Source organism: Astyanax mexicanus, chromosome 6 (genome assembly GCF_023375975.1).
Source record: "Astyanax mexicanus isolate ESR-SI-001 chromosome 6, AstMex3_surface, whole genome shotgun sequence".
Lineage (NCBI taxonomy): Eukaryota > Metazoa > Chordata > Actinopteri > Characiformes > Acestrorhamphidae > Astyanax > Astyanax mexicanus.
This window is the reverse complement of record NC_064413.1, coordinates 32,038,593-32,065,471: the sequence shown is the minus strand read 5'-3', so window position 1 is coordinate 32,065,471 and position 26,879 is coordinate 32,038,593. Positions and strand designations below refer to the sequence as shown.

General features: G+C 38.1%; 1 protein-coding gene across 1 annotated transcript in view; it reads right to left on the bottom strand.

Moving 5' to 3' along the window:
* Positions 1-1,117: 1,117 nt before the first annotated feature.
* The window catches only part of fhl3a (four and a half LIM domains 3a), a 57,417-nt gene continuing 31,655 nt past the window's right edge, over positions 1,118-26,879 (bottom strand). Inside the window, exons 2-6 of the mRNA XM_007251794.4 lie at positions 17,436-17,610; positions 12,214-12,388; positions 8,128-8,297; positions 6,092-6,278; positions 1,118-5,270 (exon numbers count right to left, since the gene is read on the bottom strand). Of these exons, the coding sequence (XP_007251856.1) occupies positions 5,119-5,270; positions 6,092-6,278; positions 8,128-8,297; positions 12,214-12,388; positions 17,436-17,591 (840 nt within the window). The 5' untranslated portion in view covers positions 17,592-17,610 and the 3' untranslated portion in view covers positions 1,118-5,118. The remainder of the gene's footprint in view (positions 5,271-6,091; positions 6,279-8,127; positions 8,298-12,213; positions 12,389-17,435; positions 17,611-26,879) is intronic.

The following is a 26,879-nucleotide window of genomic DNA, read 5'->3' as shown; positions in this document are numbered from 1 at the left end:
ACCTGTTTTAAGGCAATCAATCGCCTTTCTTAATCCATTTGAGTCCAATTAAGTTCTACAGTGTACAGATACAGCCACGCATCCAGCATGCATGACCTGCATTGTGGAGGGACATATGGTCATGTAGTTGGAGGTCATACACCTTCACCTCAATGAAGAAATGAATTCCGCTATGGGGTTGAGAAAGAGAACATAAAGGGCGAGACATAATTAGGAATAAGGAAGTGACATAATTCTTGGATGAGCTGCAAACCATAATGTAACTGCAAGGGAGTGGTGGAATGTCACAATTACTAATGTTTGTACATTTTGCCTCATTTGCCCTGTTTCCTCAGCTCTCGTAATCCTTGGGGTCGTCCAGAAACATTATGAGGTGCTCAGTACTGTATGGTCCAATTTGTGGTTTATGCATCACAAGCCCATCAGAGGATATTGCTGCACACTTATATGTTACATTATCCCCCTCTGACCTGGAATATACACTGCTGCTCATTCCCCAATCACATTCCTTCCTCATCGTTGTGTTTAGGCCAAGTTGAAACCAGCTTCATCCTTAATGATGAATGTATAATGTATTTGGCTGGATTTAAGCTTCATTACTCTCTCAAATAATTAAATATACAAGGAAAAAAATAGATCTACCATTACAGTTTTATGTATTACACCTTAAGCATGGATTAGTCTACTGGGGCCTGCTTGGTTTTGTAAAAGAAAATGTACCTTAATACATTTAAAGTCTAGTGTTAGAAATATATATTTTTTTCAGTGTAAAATAAATATGAGGAAAAAAAATATTAATCCAAATATGCAAAGAAGATGAGAAGAGGTTTTTAAAGAGCTGCATTGGCCAGCATTTAGAACCAGATCATCTGTTTGGAAGATAGCTATGCTAATCACTATACTACCAACTTATGACAATTAAAATTAAACATTTCTGATATTACATAAACAATAATGTCTGTTATTGAAGTGTATGGATACAAATAATGTAACCTTTTTTTCATTATTATCAGTTTTATTAAAAAGGCCTTTAGGTAAAGGTAAGGTAAATCATGAAATGAAAAAATCTTCCTGTGACAGAGAAATTCAATGATTTCACTGAGAAAGATTCACAATATTCATTCATAAAATATTTATTAACAAATAATAACAACAAACAAATCTTTGCATCTGAAAAAGCATTAATACCACACTTCCAATCTCATCAAAAACAAACAAACAAACAAACGACCAAATAAAAAAAAGCATTAGCTAACTCTGACTAGCCAGCATCAAAGCTCAAAGTGAATACATAAACTTACATATATTCTAAAGGTGAAATTTAGCAATATCATCATCGGTATTAGAGAAATAATCAATAAAGCCTGAATAGGACATGAAAAGGTTTGAGAACAGCATGCATACCATCCTGCTGACACTTTCATTTTTAAACATCCATATCTGTGGGACTCGCCCGATCATTCACTCTTAGCAAATATGGCTCAAAGAAAATATAAACAAATGCAAAGCTCTTTAAAGACTACAGAGAAAAAAACACTATGCATGATGAGCAGTGAGGAAGTGTGTTAGACAAAAGATTAGGGAATTAGCAAGCTGATACACACTATGAAAGTAAGGGTGCTACAAAGAGCCATAGAGTTTTTATTAACCCATGTGAAATTTCTCATATAGGGCTCATTTAGGTTAGATGGGTTTGAGTGGGTTTGTATGTGTGTTTTTACTGGGACCCAGTTGAGCTTCCATAATGGTCTCCATCATTACAGCCCACCTTAATCTCACAGGGTTCCATCTAGACCCCATGTGCAGTCTACAGGTGCGGCCCTGGAGTATACTGGAACCCATAGACAAATTTTTTATACTAACATAAAAAAAATTCTTTAAAGTGTTTTGAGAAGCTTCACTTTATTACAGTACTCTTTAAAGGTCTCATTCCGCTAAAATCCACTTTTTCTTGTTCTTTGTGAAATACTATAGGTCTTTTTGAGTTGTATATAATGCTGCATAAGAAACTGTTCCTCAGCCTTCCTTCTGCAGTAGCCAGTAAAAGAAAATCCTCAGAAATACGAGTTGATCAGAGAGACGGGAGGTGTCTACGTCAACCGGTGACTTCATGGCCTCGCCCACCTCGGCTCAGGACCCCACAGGTGGTCTATATAGCCACGGGGATAGTGGCAGTCTGGGGGTGAATCTGATGTTAAGTAAAGTTTAAGGGTTAACTTTACCTAGCACTCAGTGCTATATCTTTAGATAAGGCTGCATCTCTGAAAACATGTTGTCCTTTGAGTTTTAGAGCTGTAACATTAACTGTAGGGGGAAGGCAGGTCGCATTCTCTGCTGCAGTGCTTTTAGCCAATCAGAGGACATATGTTTGCATGTATGAATATTCATGAGCAAGAGCCAAATCCTGTCTTTCTTCAGAGACCTCTAATTCAGTGATCTAAAGCAGGGCTAAATGGAAACACTGGAGCACTTTTTTTTTTGCAAAAAAATTGGCTCACATGGCATTCACTCATACTGGATACCACAACTAGACATTTTAAAATGAATGAAAAACCCCTTTGCAGCACCTTTATCTTTGAGAGTGTAGGTAAATGGTAGAGTGGGTTGTGTTCTGTTTATTTACAGTGTATGCATGCAGTGTAAATCTTTTTTTTTTACTACTGTCTGTGAACAAGATTTCATTTGGAGCCATAGTGCAAATGCATGATTTTTTTGCAAACTTCATTTCCCCACATTTCTGTAAAAGCCACTTTTGGTCTGTTAAACATACAAGCATTTTGACCACTCTATTAGAGTATTGAACCTATTTTGGATTGCAACATTACAATACGCTCAGTAACAAAACAGTGACTTGTATAAATATAAACACTGCATCAAAAGTGCTCACAGACTACAGCATTTCTTTTTGAACTATTCCACTTTTTGTGATTATAATCCAATCACCAATCACATGCAACTTCCTGTAGCCACAATTTTGTCAAATGCTACTACAAAAACAGTCAACTTTAATAACCCTTTGATCTTTGATACTTGTTGATATGTTTATATATCTTGTGTTTAACCTTCTGGATTCGGTAAATGCACCAGCATGTTAAACATTTTTCTCAATATTTCTACCAGTAACTCCTTTGTAGTTGATTTATGGATTTGTGTATCTGTTTATGCTTTGTGTAAAACTGAGGAATGAACACTCATGAAATCACTAATTGATATAATTGATAATTGATTTTAAAATCCAGCCTTCCAATAAAATTGATAAGAATCCCAAGCCATTTTTACAACCTTGTAACTCTGGATCTGCGTCACATATGCTCTTACAATAAGATGCAAGGCAAGGGGAAGACCCTACAAATTCAGATTCAGATAATGTTTAAAATGTAATTATGCACAGTAGTATATTGAAGAAATATTGAACAATTTAAGTAATCAAATTTGACGAGCCCACAATTCAGTGACTCCAGAAGGTTAACTGATACAATTACATAGTCTTAAAAGAGAACTCCGGTGTAAAATGTGTAAAATATGCTATGTGGAGTCTATGTATATATATGTCTATGTTATTTTCAGTTCAGTAATGGCAGCGCTCAGAGCTGAAGCTCGCGTTATAGGATGTAAACAGTTGTTTTTAATAAGCTTCTTGTGCACTTTTTAAGTTATTGTCACACCTAGCCACCGTTCCACTGTCCTGAGATCAGCCTCTCCGGATTACTGAGACTCCGCCCTCACTCACCTGATGCATATTGGCTAATTGCAGTTGTGTATATATATTGGGACTCTAGCTCAGTTTCTCTGCGAGATATTGCCACTCGGTGACTTTATTGAGCGTTATTCATCCTGTGTTTTGGTTTTCTGGATTTTGACTATTTGCCTGTTTTTTTGACTCTGATTTTGCCTCGTGATTTTTGTCATTAAAGCTTCTCTGCATTTGCATCCCATTACCTGGTCTGTGTGTTACAGTTATTAATTCCTCGTTTTAAATATCAGGGCTCTCTGGATTCTAGCAAGGAGGTGTGGAGCTATTTTGAGCCTGGATAATGGTGGAAAAAGCGATTTATGCCTCGTGGCACCCACTCTAAAGGGTGTTTGGACAAACTGTTAAAATGTCTGGAACTCGGAACGCTGTGGGAGAACGGAGGTGTGCTATTCATTAAAGATAATTACTTTTTATCATGTTTTACTACAACAAAAGTCCATTTTACACTGGAGTTCTCCTTTAACTAGTTCTTAGCAACTGCGGTCACCAGTCATGTGCAGGTTCTGCAAAAACAAGGCCAATATATAGAACTATACTGTAAAAAAAAACTTGTGCTCATTTTATTTTTTACAATGTAGTGTTTTTTTTCCTAAAATTTAAAAAAGGTATATTTCTCTCTCATCATTCTCTTATTTCAGGGATGAGACATCCTCATGTGGTTCATGTAAAGTGTGGCTTCAGTAGTGCAGTTCTGCATGTGAAACCTGACTGTGTTTATGTCGTCTATGGAGCACGGCCGGGCTGTCACTGAAGGGAATAAAAACAATGGGCTTCTTTCCACCCAACCAAAGCTAGCTCTGCACCAGCCAACTAAGGAATCTATGAGCTCATCAAGACACTTGAGTCTGACACTTTAAAGGCTTTAAAGGTTTCAAAATGTTCTTTGGCTGGAGCTTTAAAAAAAGGGAAGTAGTTATAAATAACAAAACGAGAAGGAAATTGGCAAAAGTTAATACAAAATGCTAAAAAACACCCAGAGGGTGAGCAATACTCTGGCTCTTAAGGCACAAGTCTGCATAGATTTATTTCTTCCAAGCCTGGTCTTGCATAGAATCCATTGCAAATAGCAATGAACTGCCGCTTTTCTACACAAACAAACCACAAAGGTATCGAGGAACCTCACGCAATATCCCACATACCTCCAATATGTCGTACATGTTGTCAAATGCTGTGTGTCTGTGTCCTGCCTGAGTATCAAATGTGAGTGAGACAGCTTGTATATACAGCAGTGTTTGCTGAGCAGGGTCAGTATGCGTGAAAGCTTGAAGGATTGTGTGGGTCTGTAAGTGTGGAGGCATGCAGGCACGTGTTTGTGTGTGTGTGTATGCGTGTGTGTATGTGTGTTTAGAGTGTGGATGGAGGCTCTATAGGTTGCTGTTGCAGTCACGACACAGGATCTCATCTCTCTCAGGGAAGAATCCCGCCCCGACGAGCGACACCGAGCATCTGCTGCAGGTGAAGCATGTCTGGTGCCACTGCCGTTCCTCGAATGAGATGTACTTCCCTCCACCAAAACCTGAAAACACACATTTTTAAAGGGTCAGACACTTATCCGACATTAACTTAAACTATGCCCTAGACTGAAAGAAATTATGAGTAAAATTTACTTTAAAAAAATTTCGCAACATTCTGCATTTGCTTTTTTTATGTAAATTTAATTTCAGATAAATTTAAGTAACTTCAACTCGGTTTCAAGACTTAAATGTTACATGGAGTAAATAAGTGAACTGAACTTCAGTCAATCCTTTCTTTTAGTAAACTTTACTTAATTTCTTCATACAATATTACCTAATTACAATGACTTAATTTATACAATATTACTCAAATAATTGATGATATTATAATTACTGAAATTAAAATATTTTTAGTTAAAACACACACACATTACACTGTCTTAGTATAATAAAAAGAATGTATTACATGCCATCCATGTGTTGAGACAGTGAGACTTGGTCTGTTTACAAAATAAATATTTGAGATTATGTAAATATTTAAATGTGTGTTTTAACTAAAATTATTTAAATTTCAGGAATTATAATATATTATGTATCATAAATTATTTGAGTATTATTGTATAAATTAAGTAATTGTAATTAGGAAATATTGCATAAAGAAATTAAGTAAAGTTTACTAAAAGAAAGGATTGACTAAAGTTCAGGTCACTTATTTACTCTATGTAACATTTAAGCCTTGAAACCGAGTTGAAGTTACTTAAGTTTATCTGAAATTAAATTTACTTTAAAAAAAGCAAATGCAGAAAGTTGCTAAACTTTTTTTAAAGTAAATTTTATTCATCATCTTTTTCAGTGTACGCAGAGGCATGTTTCTCTACTCTACCTGTGATTGGTTTGCTACACGCCTCACACTTCTTGGCGTAGAGGTTCCCAAAGCACTTGAGGCAGTACGGACTATCATCTCGAGAGGTGAAGTGCTGGCCAGCTAGCTGGACCTTACAGCCCGTACACAAAAAGCACTCCTTATGCCAGGGCTCGTCACGATAGGTCACTCCACCTTTGGCCAAGACCTGAAAGAAGGAGATTGTGTGATTATTCATCACTTACAAACTGTAAATGCACTGTACATATCTCTACCACAGCTTTGTAATGCCTGTTAGTGGGTTTATTAACCACTGAGGCGTGCCTACTGTTTACTCTGACTCTGTCTGGTGGTGGTGGTGTAGTGGATAACACCCTCTTCCCTACCCTCATGGTAAATCAGGGGTTTGATTTCCTAACCAGGCAAGCAGTGGTGGGGTTGGTGTAGTGGATAACACCCTCTTCCCCACCCTCATGGTAAATCAGGGTTTGCTTTCCTAGCCAGGTAAGCACTCCAAATTTCCTCAACGAAGCGTGAGATATACTTGCTTCATTAATTAAAACATGCGTTACTACTTGACATGTAAAACATGTGTAAATCCAAAGTATTAAACAAACACTACATTTACCTGCTACTTCAATGCAAATATTTATTGCTCTGAAAAAAGACTATTAATAAAAACACTCATCTTCATAAAGAAGATTATTTCTCAATGTTTATATTCATTTTGAAATATGAGAAACTTATTTACACAATATACAAAAGAACTGTTCTTTTTTGCTCTTCTTTTAAGGGTGCCAATTATACATTCTTTAAGAGTTAAAGGACCATTAAGGATTATATGTTTTGTATTAATTCAAAACATGACCAGGATGTATCAGCAGATATTAAGGCAACATGCTGAGTTAAAGCACTGGCAGCTCTTTTCAGCAGAGACGATTTTTTTTATTTATTTGAACAGTAAAGTACATCACAGAAATCTGTGAGGGATTTAGCCATAGAACTTTGCCACCGGCATTCTCCCAGTCCCCCCATTTCCACACTCAGGTTTGCCAGGTATAGGTGCCTGGCTATTTTGTGCTGAACAGGTAATCACTGAGCTTCAGTGAGGTTTCTAATTGCCCACCACCACTAGCGACAGGCATTTTAAACACTGAAACGTATATATTCATTTATCAGCTCGCCAACGTTTGTAAATCTGGGGAGGAGCGGGTACAGCAGAAAACTTTATCCAGTGTTGGACTCCTGTAGCCATTTCACACACTCGCTTGCATTTATTACTGACTGTTACTTTAAAGCTGATGTCTTTAAGTGTTGGGATTTGGGGGATTGAGGGCCCTCTTTGGTGAGAATGGGTAATTGCACCGAGCATACGGAAGAATAATTTGAAACTGGACGGGTGTGATGTGGTCTCCTTTTAGAGCGGATGAATACGATTCCAGGTTATGTTCAGTTAGACACTTCACTTCATCTACACACTTTTTTTTTTACTGTGAGTGAATGAGCTACTGAGCTCTGAGTTTCCTCTTCTAAAGTCTCTAATGCTGCACCAGCCGCTCGCGTTCAGTAAAACTGAGCCAGATTCTCTTTCAGAGGCTGTACATGTGGCATAAGTATGTAAAGACGCGTTACGTGGGCAGAAGAACTCCCGCGAAAAGCAACCCAACAGAGCAGTTTTTAGAATAAATATATTAGACTAAGCAGGGATGGTTGTTCCAGCACACTGGTACCATTATACACAATATTTTATCTCTTCTAAACTCAGAAATGCTTCTGCTTTCAGTTTAAAAACTAAATAATACAGACTGCCACTTTAAACACATTATATTGTATCTAAAGCAGCTGTTTGAATCTTTGAAAAATGGTGTGTTGGACTAAATTTAAAACTGATACTCTATATCAAGCGCTGACAAACAGCAAGGACAGTGACGGACAGCAGGAAACAGGAATGGCGTCACAGCTACAGCTTTGAGGAGGAATTTGGCTTTGCAGTGATTAGGAACATATGGGGAAAACGCTAGAAGCCTGGCTGCTGTGTTTAAAACACAGCCACTGACCTGCTTGCATCGAGTGCAGCGAGGGGCAAACTTGTTCTCATAGCAGGGCACACAGTAGTGGTCATCCTTATCTGGGATGAAGGACTTGGAGCCGATGGGCTGCTCACAGCTGTTACAAATGAAACAGCCCTCGTGCCATGTGGAGCCACCGTACTCTAGCTTCCTGGTGCCTGAGAGAAAACAGAGAGAGAGAGAGAGAGAGACAGTGAGACAGAGTGACAGACATGACAGGCAATAAGAAATAGCTGACACATGTTGTAGATGTGTAGAGATAATGAAGGAGTATCAAAGTTCCCATTATAATAAACAGCACAACATGGCATCACAAGGCTCAGGCCAAATCGAAGGTTCTTCAAACAGTTTAAAATGATTTCATTTCTACACTTTCATTCATAGTTTGACGTAAGACAATGTTGGGACAGTACAGAAAATGCAACCAACCATAAAAACAGTGTTTTTTTTTAAATTTACCTCTTCTTCTTTTCATTGCCCACAATATGAACCAAACATATCTTGTGTTTTTCTAAATAAATACGTAAAACTTCAATTTCTGAATCAGTTTCTCTGATTTTGTTATTTATATATGTTTGAGTAAAATGAACATTGTTGTTTTATTCTATAAACTACTGACAACATTTCTCCTAAATAAACAAAAAAAAATGCAGAGCTTTCAAACCTCAAATAATGCACACAAAACAACTTCATATTCATTAGGTTTTAAGAGTTCAGAAATCAATATTTGGTGTAATAACCCTGGATTTTTAATCACAGTTTTGCATGTTCTCCTCCACCAGTCTTACACACTGCTTTTGGATAACTTTATACCACTCCTGGTGCAAAAAATCTAAGCAATTTAGCTTGGTTTTGATGGCTTGTGATCATTCATCTTCCTCTTGATTATATTCCAGAGGATTTCAATTAGGAAAGATCAAAGAAACTCATAATTTTTAAGTGATCTGTTATTTTTTTCTAAAGCTGTACATCCATTCCTGCATTTCCGACCTGAAAAACACATTCCAAAAAAGTTAGGATGGATGCAACTTAGTGCTAGTAATAAAGTAAAAAATCTGAAAAAAAATTAGATTTCCCTTTTTCAAGTGCATGTCTATGGATTTTTCAACAACACAATGCAAAACCACATGCTGCAGATATTACAAAGGGATTGTCATACAGAAGAAGAGGGTATGGGTATTGAACTGCCCTGCCTGCAGTCCAGACCTGTCCCTAAAAGAGAACGTGAAGTGAATATTGATGTGAAAATGTGACAACGACGACCCCGTTTTTATGCATACATTAAGACATATTTTGCAAGTCCTGCAGATCAAAAGGTCAGCTGGGATCTTACTCAGGGAGGCCACATTAAAAGGATCAGTGCAGCTTTACTCTGCAACTGGGAGATAGAGATATAATCCTCTCGCCTTTTTGAAGAAATAGTCTATTACAGCTTGAGGATCTCTTTCAAGTTGGGGACTCCAAGGAGAGACTGTAGAAAAAGTCACTTATGCAGCAACTTATGTAGACAACTTGGAGTTAAAAATCATGTGAAAAAACAACAACATACTTTTGTAGGCAAAGTGTGCTCCAGTGAATTTCTGCAGAACTGAGACTGAGCGAGGTATTGTTTCTGACTTGTCGACTTCACTTCACAATCAGAGGTCCTCACCACTAACTGCGTGTTTTTCTCCCAAATGAAAGCCTTACTGTTAAGCGTACGAGACAAAGCCGTGCTCTGTCGGATCAAAGCGATCTCTTCTGCGTTCACACTGTGGATCATTTCAGCAGAAATGTGTAACACTGAAAGGACTGTTTTGTGCTGTGTGTGACACATAAAAAAATTGCATTTGCGCTTTTACTTAAGACATTTGTTTTACATAAATGAGAGAACAAAAACACATATTCATGCCTGGAATCCTTTGTCATTTTATGGCTCTTTTCTTCTGGCTGATACAGGCCTGCTGAAATAGTTTACAGGCTTATCTCCTCCTCTCATCAGACGCTTGGCAGGCCGCCACGTACAAGGATTTGGCTGGGAGACAGCGAGGATCGGCAAACTGGCAATTACTCTGTCACATCTAGCCTGGGTGCTGACTGCTTAACTTTCTATATCTCTCTCTGTCTCTTTCTTTCTCTCCCTCTGTGGAGCTGTGTAGGCTCAGTCTATGCACTGGCTGCTATTGTCAGGTTTTCACTCCATTCTCCTCTTAGTCATCATGTTTGTTCATGTTTGCAGTAGTGCTGTGTGTTTCCTGAAGACTCGAGGTCTCCTTAGAGGATTTATGGTCTTAGGGCCTGTTTACACGTGATGAAAAAAAATATGAATATGATTATGTATTTTTTTTTTACTGTTAATCTTGGCTTCTCTCTTTGTCTCTTTATCTCCCTCACTCTCTAGCTGTGTTTGTGTGTGTGTATGTTAGTTTGTGTGCTTGCTTGATTAACACATTTTCGAATACATCAAGAGAAATCAAGTGAGTTCCCTTGTGGTTTGAACATTGTCACATTTTTCTGACAGAGCCGTTACGCAAATGTGAGGTGTGTTTATTGTTCTACAGCATGGTAGAACCCCCAACCATTACTCTAAACTGTTCATGATTTCCAGTGTCAATTTTCATCAATTCATCAATTTTGATGAGAAACAATTGTTAACAGGATATACGGTACTAACTGAAAGTTTGGACACACCTTCTCAATCAATGTTTTCCTTGATTTAATTTAATTTCATCATTAACGACATAATAATTGAGGGACACATATAGAATTATGTAGTTTGTCCTCCACAATCCCCTGACCTAAACCTGATCAACTGAGATGGACGATTTGGGATGAGCTGGAGCTTCACAGCATGAAGGAAAAGCAGCAACTATTGTTCAGCACATCCAGAAACTCCTCCAAGATGAGAAAACTATTCCAGGTGACTCTTTCTCATGAAGACACTGAGAATAAAGTATTAAGAGTGTGCAGATCTGTCCTCAAAGCTAAATGTGGCATTTTGAAGAATCTAAACTATATATAAAAAAATAATTCTGCATGTGTTCCTGTATAGCTTCAAAATAGTCTTCAATATCAAATGTACAATGTAAAAAGTCATAAAAAAACTTTTGACTGGTACTGTAAATCAAAAAAAGGTGCAAAAACTGGCTTTTATGCCGAAAAACACATCTCATCTCATCTAAGCATATTAAGACAGTATAAACAGAATCTGCTCAGTATATTTAGATACTATCAGGAACTAAAATGCATTTCTCTCAGCATGCTCTGCAGTCACTATTATTCTTTCTTTGTGGTTATTGTCTGTCTGCTTGTCTTAGTCTTTTATGTGTTTTTAGGTAAATGGGATTTAGTTGTGGTGGTTTAGTTCTGGTGGAGCGTTATTCATCCTCTTGGTGTTGGGTTGGATGGTGGATAAGGTTCTCCACCCAAGAGTGATTGTGTCATGGGAGAACCACTGCTGTTTTTTTTTTTTTTATAATTTTATTTCTAATTTTAATTCCAATTTACACGGCCAACTACCCAACCCACTCATTAGGACTCCTCCTATCACTAGCGATGCCCCAACACAAGGAGGCCTCCCCCGATACATGTGAAGTCAGCCACTGCCTCTTTTCGAGCTGCTGCTGATGCAGCATTGCCGAGCAGCCAGCGCGCTCGTAGGAAAGCGCAGCGGCTCGGCTCCGGTACATAAGCTCACAGACGCCCTGTGCTGTGGACATGAACCTAGGAGTGATGTGGGGAGAGAGCGCCATCTACACACCCGGAGGGAGCAGGGCCAATTTTGCTCCCTCTGAGCACCGGCAGCTTGGTCTGTCTTGTGCTAAATAAAGCATAGATAGGATAAAAATGTAATTTATTCTGGTATAGCTCACATTTTATAATGTGTTATAGATACTCTGGTATATATTTTTGGGTGAAGTTCAGAAAATGTACAAAAATTAACTAATTAAATTGAATTAAACATGTTGAGAGCTGCTATACCCTGTGGGGTGAAATGGGTTAACACTGATGAGAGTTTGAACATAATGATGGGAAAACACTGTGAAGATTTAACTCATGATTCTAGAGGCAGTGCTGAGGTGATGTTCTTCATACCAGGCATGACGGTCTTGTCGCAGGCCACACATTTGGAAGAGAACTCGTTGCAGTAGCAGTCGTTGCAGAGCAGGGCGTCGTCCTGGCTGGTGAAAGGCTCGTCAGCAAGCGAACGGTCACAGCGGAAACACCGGAAACAGTGCTCGTGGTAGTGCCTGTCTTCATAGAACAGCTCCTACACACACACACACACATATATAAAAAAGTCTATAAATAGGCTTTCCTCTAGCTCAGATACGTCTATGTGCACAATGTTAAAGAAGGTACTTTATTATGCACTGACATGCCACAAGTCATGGGACAGGAACTAGTAGTGTCCCATGACTTTTATTATGTCCAATGGAAGCTTACAGAGAATGTAATTTTTGTCAGAGATTCTTGTTTGCTTGCATGGACAATTAAACCACACACTGCACTGCCCACTGTGGGGGGTAATCTTTTCTGTATTCCTGGTTCACATGTGACACTGTGGACATGTGACATGTCTTTTATACATTTAAATACATTTTAAATGAGAATTAGGCCACATAACATAACATAAACCTAACTTTCATTATTAGCAATAAGACTAATGAACTAATTGAAGAGTTCCTCTAGTAACCAAAGACGTTTCTGATGAACACATCAGACAGCCAGAAAATCAGCTCCACATGTGTGATGTCTAATGTGTGTGTGGAGAGGATTATGTAAAAGTAATGAGAGCAAGAGAAAGAATTTATAGCTTGTATGGTTACACAGCCAAGACAAACACTGTTTATTTATCCCTCAGTGTCAATAACTCATCATGCCGCTGTGTGCGTAACCAGAGCGTGATCTGAATCTCCAACATGACTGTAGAGTCATTTCCTGGCTTCTGTTTACTATGGCCTAAAATGATTTGCTTTGGCTGTTTGTACTTTTCATTTAAAGGGGATTAAACATGCCCTCAAATTGGTGGGGGAGGATTAGCGGTTCATTTTGTGAATGCTGAATGCTTTACTCACTTACTTTGCTGTTTTGATTATTTCAATTTGAAGATGTCTTCAATAAAAATACAAACCCTTCATTCGTTTTTGGCCCAGAGACACTCCTGTGTCGCTCATGTGCACTGCTCCATATTCTATTTTATTATTTAGAGCTTAAAGATCAAAAGACTACTATTTCTACAGGCATTTTGATTTACTTACTTTTAAAAGTGTACATTTTATGAATTATTCATATTGTAACTGTACAGGAACCTTTTTTATGGTGCTTTAAGTAACCTCAAGGAAACACTTTTCTTCTAAAAAAAAGATATGAAGAGCAGACGCAAATGCAAGTAATATTTAATAACAACACGAACAAACCATTAAAAACAAAACTGAAACAACACTGAGAAACACTGAGTCAATAAGAAAACACACGCAACGTGAACTGACATATAAACGTACAAGACCCTACAAAAGAAACAGGAAACAGACGGCTATAAATACACACACAAGACGGGAAAGGAAACAGGAAACACCTGGGGTAAGGTAACGAGGGGGTGGAGCTACAGATGAAACACAGGTGAAGGCACTAGACAGGGGCAGAGACACGGAAGAACACACAGCAGAACACAGAGAGAAACAACAGGGAACAGGGCAAGGATATGACATTCTTGAAGGTTTCTCAAAGTTTTAATTAAGAGGTTCCTTCACAGTTCCTGACAGTTCTTAAAAGAAGATTTAACTGTTAACCAATTTTTAACAGTGTGCATGGTATGATTTGGTCTTTAAACTCTTATTGTAGCATGTAACGCTATTGCACTATAGCATGTCAAATGCCATAATGGAAAAGCCACCGGCTATTTTCCATGAAAGAGCAGCTAAATTTAGCACATTTTTACATCAGTAGAAACAACCACAGTGCCTTTCCGCTGCACTGATGACACACAGCAAACTTTCAGCTTTGAGTTTAGTAGAGTCACAGCAAGATATCGCTTGTGGGTCCTCCTCAATTGAATATGGAGATGATTTCTGCCAGAGATGCTTGTCTGGACACATGGACAACTCCAGCCAGATGCCACCGGTCACAATCATTACCACACACTGCACTGTTCACTGTAAGTGGTAATGCCTTTTGTTAAGTGTTCCTAGAACACTCAAGATACTGTGGACCACTGGCTTAGGAACCGGGAGAAATGGGTAGGATGTGTCCCACCCAATATCAGAAATAGGTGGATTTGCCCCTAATCTTTTGAAAGCGCGCTAAAATCTGCACCCGCCATGAAAAGCACCCCCTCTCGGGAGCTTTGTTTCTAAGTAAAGTTAGCTAAAGCAATTATCTTCGCTTTTATCAAAAAGAACTGAAGAAAGGGGGTGCTTTTCCTGCCGGGGGTGCAGATTTAGGGACTACTATGATGCCAAATTCAGCACCCCCCGCCAGGAAAAGCACCCCCTCTCGGAAGCGGCTGCAAGTGACGTTCCTTTTTCCTTATTTCTTACAAGTCAGCGTAACTTAGAAAAGTATTGTCTTAGTAAAGTTAAAGCCAAGAAGACGTAGTTGAGCGCTCCCAAGAGGGGGTGTTATTCCTGGCGGGGTGCTGAATTCAGCACAACAGCGGCATTGACACGTGAGGTCAATGATGAGAGCAATGAATCGCAACAATAACAATATACTGCAATAAAAACGACTTTTGGGTAATGTCTTGTTCTGCTAACAGAGTAGGAGGGTTTGGGTGATCTAACGTTTATATTAACTTCTGCCAAAAATCTCTATAAAACGTAAAGTTACATTCTTTTAATAAAAGGACACTATCGTAAGAAGAGCTTTCAGTAGAAAAAATTAAAAGCACAGGACCCAACGCTACTGAGTTTTTTGTTTAAAAAGAGAAAATGTAAGTATACAACAGAATTGACTGTTATTATATAATTTAAATATTAGGTGACGTGTGTTTAGGTCACATTTGGTTGGATTTACAGAGAAAAAAAGTGACTAACTGTAATTTCACAAAAGTCACTATAGGGTGGGATTTGATTCATTTTTGCAAATGTGTCCCCCCTAACGTCAAACCTGCTCCTACGCCTTTGCTGTGGACTGAGGAATAGTAAATTGAATTAAATTGAATGTTTAGTTTAGCATTATTTTACATGAGTAGCATGAAGCACAGCGCTTGCAAAGCTTTCAGCATTGAGTTTTATATGAAAAACGCTTGCAGTTGTCAGACTCAAAGCTTTGAGTTTATAGTGAGCTGGTTGTGTGTGCTGCATCATTTATCACTCGCGTTCAGCTTTGCCTCCATGCCTCATTGGCTCTTGGTAAAAAAAAACACAAAAAAAAAACAAGATGGCATTGCCTCAGTTGTGATGTTGATGTTTGCTGTGTAATGATGCAGAGTAAGCAGCAGACTAATGGCCTACTGGCTATATAATATAGGCCTTTTCTTTATTAATACCAGTGTAGTATTAAACAAGTTTTTAAAGTATTACATACAGGTCATCCTAACTTTGTCAAGATATAATTTTGCTACTAAAAACTCCTGATGTTAAGTACTGTAACCCATTTACATCTATAGAGCTATATTAATAAATAAAGCTGGTAATAAATATGCCAGTGTTGAATTAACATGTTTAGTATTAAATTATTAAGCTCTGGTAATCCTAATGTAAAGCTCTCTAAAAGCTACGGTTGATCTGTACGTCAGAGATCTGGCTGAGCACTCTGTTTCTGTGTGGTCTGTTTTACAGTAAGGAATTAATGACTCTATAAATATATTCACATACAATAGAATGTAGAGGATTTAGGCATGTAAGCACATTATTTAAAACTATAACTAAGCATTAAGAGTATTTTATGAGTATATTAAGAGTATGTGTAGAAACTACTAATCTGATCATATCAAAACATAAGCATCTAATTTAAACAGAAATACTGTAGAAAGTTTTTTTCAGTTTTACATTTAAGACAATTAATTGTTTGTTTTAGCTGTTTAAATGAATATAATTTTCTGCTTTTATAGCTCTGGAAAAAAATTATGAGACCACATCAGTTTCTGAATCAGTTTCTCTGATTTAGCTACTTATAGGTATATTTTTGAGTAAAATTAATATTGTTGTTTTATTCTATAAACTACGGACAACATTTCAAAGTCATTTAGAGCATTTATTTGCAGAAAATGAGAAATGGCTGAAATAACAAAAAAGATGCAGAGCTTTCAGACCTCAAATAATGCAAATAAAACAAGTCCATATTAATAAAGTTTTAGGAGTTCAAAAATCAATATTTGATGAAATTACCCTGGTTTTTAATCACATTTTTCATGCATCTTGGCATGTTCTCCTCCACCAGTCTTACACACTGCTTTTGGATAACTTTATGTCACTCCTGGTGAAAAAATTCAAGCACTTCAGCTTGGTTTAATGGCTTGTGATCATCCGTCTTCCTCTTGATTATATTCCAGAGGTTTTCAATTTGGTAAAATCAAAGAAACTCATATTTTTTTAAGTGGTCTCTTATTTTTTTTCCAGAGCTGTATATATACTACGCAATGTTAAAAAATGGTAAGTTTAAGAATTCTTATTGAGAGTATGACTTTAGTGAACAGATGTTATGCACAACAATGTACCTGATTAGGTATGAGCTATAACTAATAAAACTCCTGATGCAGTTCGTGTGGCAAGTGTGAAAACAGTAATCACACTTGGATGCGGATCAAAACAACTGCACCAGTGATCTGGCACCAGTGGTCTGTTCTGGTCTCAAACAAACTCCAGAGTGGTTTGTCCTTGGTGAGAATATGATCCGACTTCGATTCAACCCAACTATCAAATATTCTTCTAATATTTGAGCTAAATTGCTGTACAGTTGCAGTTTAACCTGATTTAATACCCAGATAATTACTACAGCTCTAAACAAACTGTCTTTGCTGCTGCTATATACTAAACTGTTTTCATTTGGAATGCCTTGTGAAAAAAAAGTTTGAAAGTGCATTGCCAGTTTTAAATGTTACAGCAGCTTCACACTGCACAAACCTACATGCTAATTGACACAGAACCTTCCTGTGATTAGTTCTTTGCTTAGACAGCTCTGACCAATCAGCGGAGACAACTCCTCATTTGGTTAGTTGTGGCACATTTAGTTTCACTTGCGATTTTTCTTTGTGTGAACAAAGCCAAAACAAACCAAAAGAGAAAATGTTCCACATAATGAACTTATAATTTATTAATAGAATAATTTTCATTTTGGTGTAAAAAAACCCAACAAAAAAACAAAACTAAACTCACCCTCGCATCATGACCAATGAGCTCCTTGCACTCATCGCAGGTGTTTGCGAACAGGCTGTCGTAGCAGGGGATGCAGTATGGATTGTCCTCTGCCTGAATGTACTTCCTGCCATACAGGGACTCCTTGCAGTTGTCACAGTCAAAGCGCTCAGTCATTGTTATTGTCCTGTTTAATCTGTAACAAACAAACAGAGAGACAGGAAAGAACCGTTAGCCACAGTTAGGTGTGTAAAGAATCAGGTGTGAGGAGGGAGAGAGTGACATACTCATAGAGACAAGACAGGTCTTTGATGAGACACCACACAAACTCTCATTATCTTTTATGACAGCTCTTTGATAGCAGGTCAGGGACAGAGAGTGAGAGAGTTATAGAGCTGCTGTTACGAGAGGCACTGCCACTCATTCACTCACTCAAAATGCTCCTTCCAGTAGATCAGGGGTCGGCAATAGGCGACAATCTGGCCCGTGAGGTTGTTTGAACTATAATTAATGACAATGAAAAAAATAAAAATAAAAAATGCCTCACTGGTGCGCTTTTGTTTACATTCCTCCCTTGACTCTCTGTCGCACTCTGCATGAATTTAGTTTCCGCCCTTTCTCGTTTTTGGCATTTGTTCCCAGCCGTGTCCCAATTCACTAGCTAGAGCCGTGAAAGTGTACTGGACGGTGACCCTGACGATACGGGTTCAATCCTGCATTTTTCCTTTTTTATTGGGTTTACCTGCTTCGAAATCAACTGTTCTGCAATAGTCTGTAGCACTCCATTCCATCACACAGCATTATTTTATGGCCTGCCAAGTAATGGCTTGGAAAATATCTGGCTCGCAGCCAAACTTATTTGAAGACACCTGCAGTAGATATACAATAGACAGACAAAAACCTACCGATATGATACATGTAATGATACACACAATTCAGTTTAACATATTGTGATCTATAGTAATAATGGGATTTAAAAATATATATCAAATATTGGCCAAATTGGCTCTGTGGTTTCGATATGTAGTGCATAACAGATTTATAATTATTTAATTATAATAAAGACGTTTAGGTACAGCAAGCTGACAACATTTCATGAAGATTAGATTATTTATTATGTAATAAGTTCAATTTGTCAATCAGTTCTTCTTATCCATCATTTCTTGTGAAGAAAATCGTGATGACAATAAGCTGTACAGAGTTGAGCCAGACTACTTTGAGTGAAAAGTTTCTTTTAAAATCTGCATTTCTTACATTACATGTTAGGGGTGTGCCACACCGTATTGTACACAATAATATAGGCAACTTTTTTGAATATCGTGAACGATATTATACCCTGAAATATCGTGCCACCACACCCCACACATAATTATCACATCAAAGTTCTACTTTGATATACTTTTATATATATATATATATATATATATATATATATATATATATATATATATATATATATATATATATATATATTTATATATATATATATATATATATATATATATGAAACCCTGGTCATAATGATATACTCAGGTCTGGCCAGGATGTGCTGAACAGTGTCATAATTAAGGTGGCTGACTAAGTTTGTTTGGAAATGTTTGTATTTGTCTTCTGTTTCTTTCTCTGAATGTTATTCCTCAATACGTCTACATAGATGCATCTTTTTATGAGGGGATGGTGTAAAGCCCCCCCCCCCCCCTTCTCAATGATTGAAAACGCAATAATAATTGTTATTGCATAACTGAATGCATTCATAACTGAAACCTCAAGAAAATAAAACGGTTCAATAAAACAGCTCCCTGCTGTTGTAAGACTCCACAGCTGTAGGATGGAGAAACATTAGCAGAAATCTGCTGAAAGGACAAATGTTTGCCTGCTGCACCTGTAAATATTTATGCAAGAGATGTTCAAGGCGGGTATGTACAGACCACCTATGGAGAAGATGAGCAGATGAGCATAAGAGTAATGATTGTGTGTGTGTGTGGTTATGTGTGTGTGTGCGTAGAGTCTGTGGAGGTGGTGATGATGGTGATGTGTGAGCAAAGAAGCAGGGAAGGCAGGTTCAGCCTTTTTAATAATAATAATAATAATAATAATAATAATAATAATAATAAACCTTCACAACACACACAACCATTTAAACAACATTATTCATGCTCATAAATGAAAGCAACATAATAACCTGACCTTTAATACAACACTTGTCACTAACTATTGTTCCAGCATCATCGCAGCATCGGATCGTGTTGCAAAAACAGCACAAAGAAGGTGAGAGAAAGCTGTATGTGAAGTGATACGCTCCTCAGGCGAGGCTAACCCAGCATATCTGTTTCCACCACCCAGTAATAAAAATAATAATTACACATGCAATTGAGCAGTCCTCAAATAATTACACGTGCAATGGAGCAATCCTCCAACTCTGTTTGTGCTGCCTGCATTCCACAGGCCCTGAGGGATAGCGTAATCACTGGCTGCAGGATGAAAGAGGGAAACCATGGCTTCTCCTGTTTCCTCGCGCCTTGTCTCGGCTGACAAAAGGCCCGAGCGAGTGCGGGTGTGAGGAGTTCAGATAAAACGCACACCATCCCTCCCCGAGCTTCATAAATAACCAGCTGACATGCTTTTGCTAGAAGGACAAGGCTCACCCTCTCCCGAGAGGCGCTCCGAGCGCTACTTCACAATACATGGGCTCGTAAATTAGTGTTAGCGGCTACCGCGGCTTGCTGCGGCCCTAGGCTGCCCCTGTCTCACATCATTAGAGCCTTGCTAATGAAGGAATCCAAGCCTTTCCCTGCAGGGCCTTCCAGCTACTCTTACACGCTACAGCAAGCTCCCAGCACACTGTGAACACGGCGAGCGCTAACGTCATCATCAATGTGACGAACTCAGTTGCTCAGCGGTAGCCACTGTAATAATAACTGTTTGTATGAGACGAGAGGAAACGTTCAGAAGAGAGTGGGGTCACTGTTCAGACCGGAGCAGCTGGGCCGCACCTGGGCTTCGACCAAACAGCCCATCTGCTCCAGCCATAATGACTCAGCAAAGTTGTGCAGTGGTGAGATATTGTAAGATCAGACTCACACTGCCTTAAATTGAGCATAAAGGAGACAAAACATAAATGCCTAAATAATTCTATTTGTGGTTAAACGGTTCCTAACATGCATTTAATTTTTTTTATATAATTATTTATAATGGTTCTATATAGCATCAAACATTGTCAAAGAGCCCCTACAGAATCTAATTTTATTTATTTATAATTTATTATTACAACATTAACATCCAACTTCACCCAAACCTTGTAGTAGATTAAGTAAGAGATAACAGCAGCCTGTTAGAATAAATGGTTTGAATGTCACTGATGAATCTATTTAACAACTTGTTACTGTATATAGAAGCCCATCAGCTTGTTTAAACCTGTTGAAGCAAGTAGTATAAATGTATAAAGTATAGCAAATGTCTAATTTCACGCTGTACATTAAAGCTTCACACAGGAACAGAGAGACTGACTCTACACTCTAAATAAGCATATTTACAGCCTCAGGATAGAAGCAGACTTCACTCAAAAGATTGCCTAGCACTGAGCTCTATTAATTTTTATACAAAAAAAAATTAAGCCTGTTCTAAATCCAAGCCTGATATTTATAAATGTAAAAGCATGAGATTGTTATTACTGCACTATATTAATGTTTTAAACATTGTACAAGAACAGCTAAGGAAACAAGCCACACAAGAGTGAGCGGACATGAGAAATGGACCAAGAGCAGCTCTTGATTTGTTTCTCAGAAAAGTGGGATGATGTCATCATTGACCTCAGGTCACGACGTGATTGAACCCAGAAGCTGGGAACATGAAATAACCACTCAGGCAGAGTGGCTTGTTTAAGAACTAGGAGGTGGCAGTAAGACTCTATCTTACTATGTAATCAGTACACAGTATTTTCTGACTAAGCAATGGTTGTACTTTAGCTAAAATTATAAGATAAAAGCATTTCAGAATTCTTCATCTACCCCTGTACCTTGCAGAAGTTGGTAGAATCTAAAAACAGTGGTATAAACTCTTATCTAAAAGTGGAAGCGTGTATATAAAACAATGTAGGTGCTAATGAAACATTTTTAGCTATTAGCTGATATTGTTTGCTTTAATTCTTCTTCTTAATTTTCACAGGAACAAAGGTAACTGGGCAATTGACGCTGAGCAGTTTACCGGTTAGGTGTGGCCTGTTTCTTGACTAAAGAGATAAAAGCTCTGGAGTCAAGAGATGCCTTAATGAATTAGAACTAAAATTTGTTTAAAAAAGGATGCCCAGTTCTTTGGATAGATGGAAACAAAAGCAAACAAAGTATGAGCATATGAAGGATTCATGATCCAAAAAGAAATAGTAAGAAGTGTTACATCCAGGGCGTTTATTGTGGTCAATGAAACTGGGCCTATATACTACATCAAGACTTGCATCAATGGCTAGTGTTATAAATTATTGTAGCTATTTTACTGGTGCTTATAGATAATATGACTACTAATAGAAGTAGCAGAATTAATTAGTAGTGTGCTAATTTCTGCTCAGATTTAGTCAAAAGCAAATCTGACGAGACAGTGCTTCAGAGAACAGATGGGCAATGATCAGAAACAGACTATAAAAGCAAGCCAAAAACTTCTAATTGCGAAGAAAATAAATAATCTTATATGGCCAAATCAGTTGCCTGACTTCAGCCATGTTACTGAAGACAAATGTGAACAGAGAGAGGCAAATAAACAAGCAGTGACTGGAGGAAACTGCAGAAAAGACCTGGAAAATCATCTTGGTTTAAGAGGTCCATGGGTTGGTGAGGCCCATAGGTTCCAGATTTTAGGCAGTCACTGTCTGCATCCAAGTATTATCTGTCTTGGCATCCATCCCATGTGGATGATAGCAGGAAGATATGAGTGCTGATAGCATGTCAAAGAGCATTGCACACATTTTAAATTGAAAATAGGCCTGGAATCATTGCAGGCAATAGCATGTGTATGTGTGTCTTCAAGGTAAACACTTGAGACAGCAGCAATATGTGAAAGAACATCATTCTGTTGGAAAGGTGCAACAGAGTGTGTATTCAGAAGGTAGGGGCACTGGTTGCAGGACCTTATTAACACTAGAACACTAACGTTAAAATTAGTAACACCATCACTAACATTGGGTATACACTGTATGACAAGTTTTGGAACCCTTCTTTAATTTTACAACATACAACATCACATAAAATAAAAAAGGTACTATGGATGACCCTATAAAAAGTAGAAAATCTATTGGAAAATCAGGTAATCCTTAACGTCCTAACAAACAATAAAGCTGCTGGGAACTTAGTCTTTGGTCCACCCATTCTTCGAACATGTGAGTGCCTGATTTAAACACACAAACACTAAGATCGGGTAAAATTACACCCATAAAATATGTTACTCTCTATCACTCACGTCGGATGAAAATCACCTAAACGCATGCCTCTTGAAAAAAACATAGATTGAATCAACCATAACATTAATGACATCAGTGGGCGACCTGAAGCAACCCAAAGTCCCATGCAACTCAAACAGCTGTAACACAATGAAAATTAAAAAATGAAAAATGAAAATTGTGTGGGTAAAAATCACCTGGTGTTAGCGTTCAGGGATTAATGTAATGTTGCGCTGCTCAAGTGTTTCTAATGAAGATCATAAATAATTTGGCATTGTACAAAATTGCATCAATAAACTGTTTATCTTGTTTATTCGACCAGAGTGCGCGCCCCCCAAAAAACGATTTATTTGTCAACTTTATTCCTAAGCCTAAGAAAAAAAAGCATTAGCATTAGCTTGAGGGAGGTCAGGATGTTGGATGATCCCACCGCACCTCATCGTGAACTCATCCCAAAGTTATTGAAAGGGGCAAAGGTTAGCTTACATTATCCTGCATTCTTCTGGTTTAGAGTGTGTAATACTACTTCTTCCAAAAATGCAAGACTATGATTATAACGGATCAGCTTGTGGTTAAATACCAAAACTCTGAGGACACTGATCCCCAAGGGCTAAATATGTTCAACTTCCTGTGCAAAACAACGAGCCACAACTGCAGTTCTTCGGGACAAAATTTTCTCATCAAGCCATACTATCCCTTTGAACTGCTATCAAGGAAACATTACTCTGACTGTGGTGAATGAAACTCAAATAATCTTGACTAAAACATCCGCTATCGTTTTCGCCACACTCAGAGATAAAGCCTCAGAGATAACTGAGGAATGTCAAAAGTCAAGGCCAAAAGCACATGTTTGGGAAGGTAAAGGGAGGCTGGGCTAGAGGGGAGCAGGACAGCTTGTTAGTTTAGCCCCAAGTCTTGCTGCAGTGCAGTCCCACAGACAACAGCACTAATCCCCTGCCCAAACTCAGATCACGCTCTGGTTCACTTTAAATAGGTCGACTCTGCTTCCCATTGGGAAACAGACCCTTGGCTCTTCCTGTTCCCGGAGCCGACAAGGATTCAGGCTGTCAAACATCTCCTAGGGCAATACGGGAAAATGGCCTACCAACGTAACCCCCATACTTTAACAACACAGCTGAGTATGATTGAGCTGATATATAGTACTGGTCAGATTTAATAACCTCCAGTCTGTGCAGTGTGTTGGCAGTGTTCAGAGTATACTCTTGGAGTTTTAGTATTTTCTCAACCACCGCACATTTAATTAAATCATGTTAAATATATACATACTACGAAAACATAAAAGAGTACAAAGCTTGTCACTGAAGCTGTACAACAGAGTATCTTTCAGTAAAAATCCTTTTTGTACCCATGTTTTTGTACCAGCAAAGATTAGAAACATTATCATCAACTGAATATGTGTTAAGAACTTGATGATCCAAAACTGTCTGGCTTTTAAATGAAAATGTATAATTAAAGTATATATTGTTTATCAGTACAGTGATACAGAATACCGAATGTAACTTTTGACTGGTTAAATGGTACAAATCTGTACTTCCTGCTGTGAGCAAAGACTTCAGATGGAACATATCAGACCCTGTAAAGACAATATTATATCTTTAAGCGTATAATTATGAAAAGTATACCTTTGAGTACAAGGAAGTACTTATATCGTACCCCTGTTTTGTAGTGAATAGTTTGTTTTTATACAGTTTTGTTTGGCCTTGAATTTTGCATTTTCACGTCCTTTTAACAATGTGGCTTGTTTGTTATTAAGATAATACCAGTTATTTTCCATTTTTCAAACTAACATTACTAGCACTGTTAGCATGCATAATTAGTAACTTTCTTTGACTGAACAATTCTAAAGTACTCCAAGAGCAAGTGCAATTGTATCTTTAAATTTCCCCACCTGTCCAACATAATCTCTCTGGTACAATATAGAGTTACCTGCAAAGTCAGCTATGCTAAAATGGATGGTTTAACTGTTGCATAAGCATGGTGTGTTAAGCCTAGCTGTGATAAAACTATTGGCTACTATACAGTGCAAAACTACTGGCTCTCAGTTACTGGCTTAGCACAATAAACCATGCCTGAAATGACAGACACTGTCCTTATACAGGTACACAAAAAGTAAATATGCTTGAGGTCTTCTCTGTTCTCCCTCCAATTAAAAACAAAATGGTCCATGGATGTACCACAATCAGAAATAAAGATAAAGGCATTGAGACAGAAGAAACCAGGGCTATGCTTTAAATCAAACACTGGGGAGAGTAAAAGGCTGCATTTGGATAAACACACCAATACGCTGTGATCAGTCTGGAGGAAATCCAGACAGCCCAAAGCTCCCTGTCTGATTTATAGAAAGGAGAAAATACAGCTCTAGACTCTTGTGTATATCATTTAAGGCCTGGGAAGCCACACTGAAAATAACATGATACGAAACTGCAAAAGTAAAAAAATTAAATTGTGCTTGAACATGATTTGTATTTTGTTCCTTGTGCCCTTAACCAACTTCAATCATCCTCTTGTTTGAAGTAAAATTTCAGGTGATAGACTTTAAGTGTCCCTTTAAGATTGAATATCTCTGCCACAGAAAAAAAACAAATTGTAAAAAAAATAGCGCCTTCACAGTTTTTTCCAAAAATGGACATAACAAAAAGTATTAAAAGGAGTTTATTCTGCTCGTGATTAAGGTCTTGACGTCTCTAGTCTGTAGTGTCTACTAACAAGAGGAATCTGTCACATGCCCCACACCATCCAAACATAAATTGTTTTTCCAGATCATCTTCAGATCATCTTCCCCTGAATACTGATTAAACCACCTGTGACCTTGTGTGTATATAATCCGTCTGTCCCAATTTTTCCAACTCCTTTTGCTGTATACTGAGCATTTGTGTGTGACTTTCTACTCCATATGCATTTGCCCACGACTGTTTTGTTTGCCTTCTAATTCCTAGCCTTGTTACCACCTGTGAGCTTAGTTGAATTATAAATCCTTTTAACTTTTACATTGGCAGTTAATTTGGTTTGAGGCTTCACTGGATCACTTTTATCTATCACCAATCTGTAAGTATTATTTCATGAGTAGTTTTAACACATGTCATATCAGGCTCAGCATATTAGACCAGAAAATATGTGCACTGGCATGCCCATAGTAAACATGAACACCAACAAATTAATATAAGGCACATATTTAGGCATTTTTAGTGAGGCACATTCATTTTTAAATGACTGAGACTGCATCCCATCACACTGAATCAAGCACACCCCCATATATTTTTTCTTTTAAAACTGAGTTCATTAGTAACATACAATAAAAATGCTTTGCATAGCCTTTCGTTTTTTTACGACCTCATTTTAGACCCTTCATATTATTTTAGTACTTAAGTTATTTAGTATTTAAGTTTAAGGGTCCCTTTTATCAGGTCTAACTTACTCGATAGTTTATGAAGTGCAGGTGCTACAGCTAAGGAGATGACAGATTCCAGAGACAAGATCGGGACACTGTCTACCTGACGACTCTTGTGCTGTTTTTTTCTGAAATCTCAGGTACTTTATCAACGAAACGCAGGGAGAAAAGTGTGTTGAAGGAGCTGTGCGTGTGCACTTGCCACTGCCTCTGGCTTTGGCTCTCACTTCATCAGATAAGGCCAAAAAGGGAGAGGAAAGTGAGGGAGAGAATGAGCCTTATCAGAGGAAGCGAGGAGGCAACTGAGCAGAAAAAGAGCGATAAAGACCTAAAAACAGACCCGAGCATTTACACTAGCTCATTCAAACAACGTCCCAACCAAACCACTGCAACACAACAGCTTTTGTTTAAACTGATCCACACAGTAACTGAGCTACTTCGATGGCTCTCAGTGGGTTAAGCCCTGGCTGAGCAATCTGTGCTGTCCTTGGATGATTGCGAAGCCACACCATGGCCATGCATGGAAGCAAAGCAGTCTGGACCTTGTTTACTCTTCAAGATCTACACGGACTTGGGGCTTGGACACTGTTAGTAAACAATCTCTCTGACTTTGACCTCAGAGCTGACGTCT